Source organism: Fusarium graminearum, chromosome 2 (genome assembly GCF_000240135.3).
Source record: "Fusarium graminearum PH-1 chromosome 2, whole genome shotgun sequence".
Lineage (NCBI taxonomy): Eukaryota > Fungi > Ascomycota > Sordariomycetes > Hypocreales > Nectriaceae > Fusarium > Fusarium graminearum.
The window spans coordinates 1,855,341-1,856,620 of record NC_026475.1 but is presented as its reverse complement, the minus strand read 5'-3'; the positions used below and the strand labels follow the sequence as shown (position 1 = coordinate 1,856,620).

The following is a 1,280-nucleotide window of genomic DNA, read 5'->3' as shown; positions in this document are numbered from 1 at the left end:
CAGCCGTTTGCCTTTGATCCTGGGAGATGCGACGAACGAAACTACCGATTTGGCAGCGTAGGAGAAGATGGACGCCTGTGTCTGTGGGACTTTAGTGTTGGCATGCTTCACCGACCCAAAGCGGTATGTGCCACCATCCCCATCAATCATGAAGGGAAACGTGTTGTTACACTACACTGTCACTTTCCAATAAGTACGATGTCTCAAAAGAAGCTGTAAGCTGACTGTGCGCCTCCTGTAGCAATCTGTACGCCATCGCGGCTCTGTTTCGTCGCGTTATACAGCCTTGCAGAGGGCTGAGACAGCGACATCTAACTCGCGCCTGCGATCTAATTCTAACCTTGATACCGAAGATGAAGAGATGGCCATCGCACACCCTGTTGAGCCACGAGCTAGAATTCCAATGCTTCCCCCGGTTCTTGTAAGTATTGATGGGAGGCCGACATGTGAAGGGATTCGTTCGACTTGGAGATCTTGCATGCTAACTGTGAGATAAAAACAGAACAAATCAATCGACACGCACCCAGTGTGTTGGTTGGACTTTACAGAAGATGCTATCATCACAAGCTGCAAGTCCGGTGAGTACTGTCAACAAACTATTCTTATCGATCTGCCGTACCGGCTACACTATCGGTGATCAACGATCGCTTGTTCCTGACATGCGCTGACATGTGAAATTCTGAAAATAGGACATATGAGAACGTGGTTGCGGCCTGGATCGGAGCTTGCGGCACAGACCAAGGGAGCAGAAGCCCCGGAAGCGGCGTCATGAGCGGATCCATAACGAGCGATAAACACTCCTAGGGAATTTTACTGCGATGGAGGCGATGACGAATTGGAGTTCACGGCGACATTTTCATATTTGATAGTAACAAGCTCGTATAAGAGCAACTGTTTTTGGAGGCAAGGGGGTGTCCGTTATTGATTCAATCATTGGTCACTTTCAGGTTACGTATTGAGCTTGACGTTGAAATTGTATTAGGAATAGAAACAGGAAACCCACTTCGAGTCTTGGTTTATTTGACAAGTTTTCGGCCCTGGTCGTCGACAAAGTGTGTCTCCAAGGCAGCTAACAAATTTGCTCAGGCGCGGCTGGGATAGTCGAAGAGTCATATAGGTCTCGGGAATCCGTTTTTGGGCACCCAGCTCAAAGACCAAGTCGGTCCTATCAACCAAATGTCTCCGTTGAGCCCACATGGCGACCGGAGGCTCTTCGGTGAGCAACAAGCTGCCGTGTTTGAGGTCCACTATAGCTGCCAGACCCTGATTTTAAGCGTTTC

General features: G+C 49.1%; 1 protein-coding gene across 1 annotated transcript in view; it reads left to right on the top strand.

Moving 5' to 3' along the window:
* The window catches only part of FGSG_08447 (uncharacterized protein), a gene marked incomplete at both ends in the record, with an annotated part of 2,552 nt that extends 1,780 nt beyond the window's left edge, over nucleotides 1–772 (top strand). The window contains 4 exons of the mRNA XM_011322019.1: nucleotides 62–123; nucleotides 242–421; nucleotides 503–578; nucleotides 690–772. Of these exons, the coding sequence (XP_011320321.1) occupies nucleotides 62–123; nucleotides 242–421; nucleotides 503–578; nucleotides 690–772 (401 nt within the window). The remainder of the gene's footprint in view (nucleotides 1–61; nucleotides 124–241; nucleotides 422–502; nucleotides 579–689) is intronic.
* Between the last annotated feature and the right edge of the window lie 508 nt (nucleotides 773–1,280).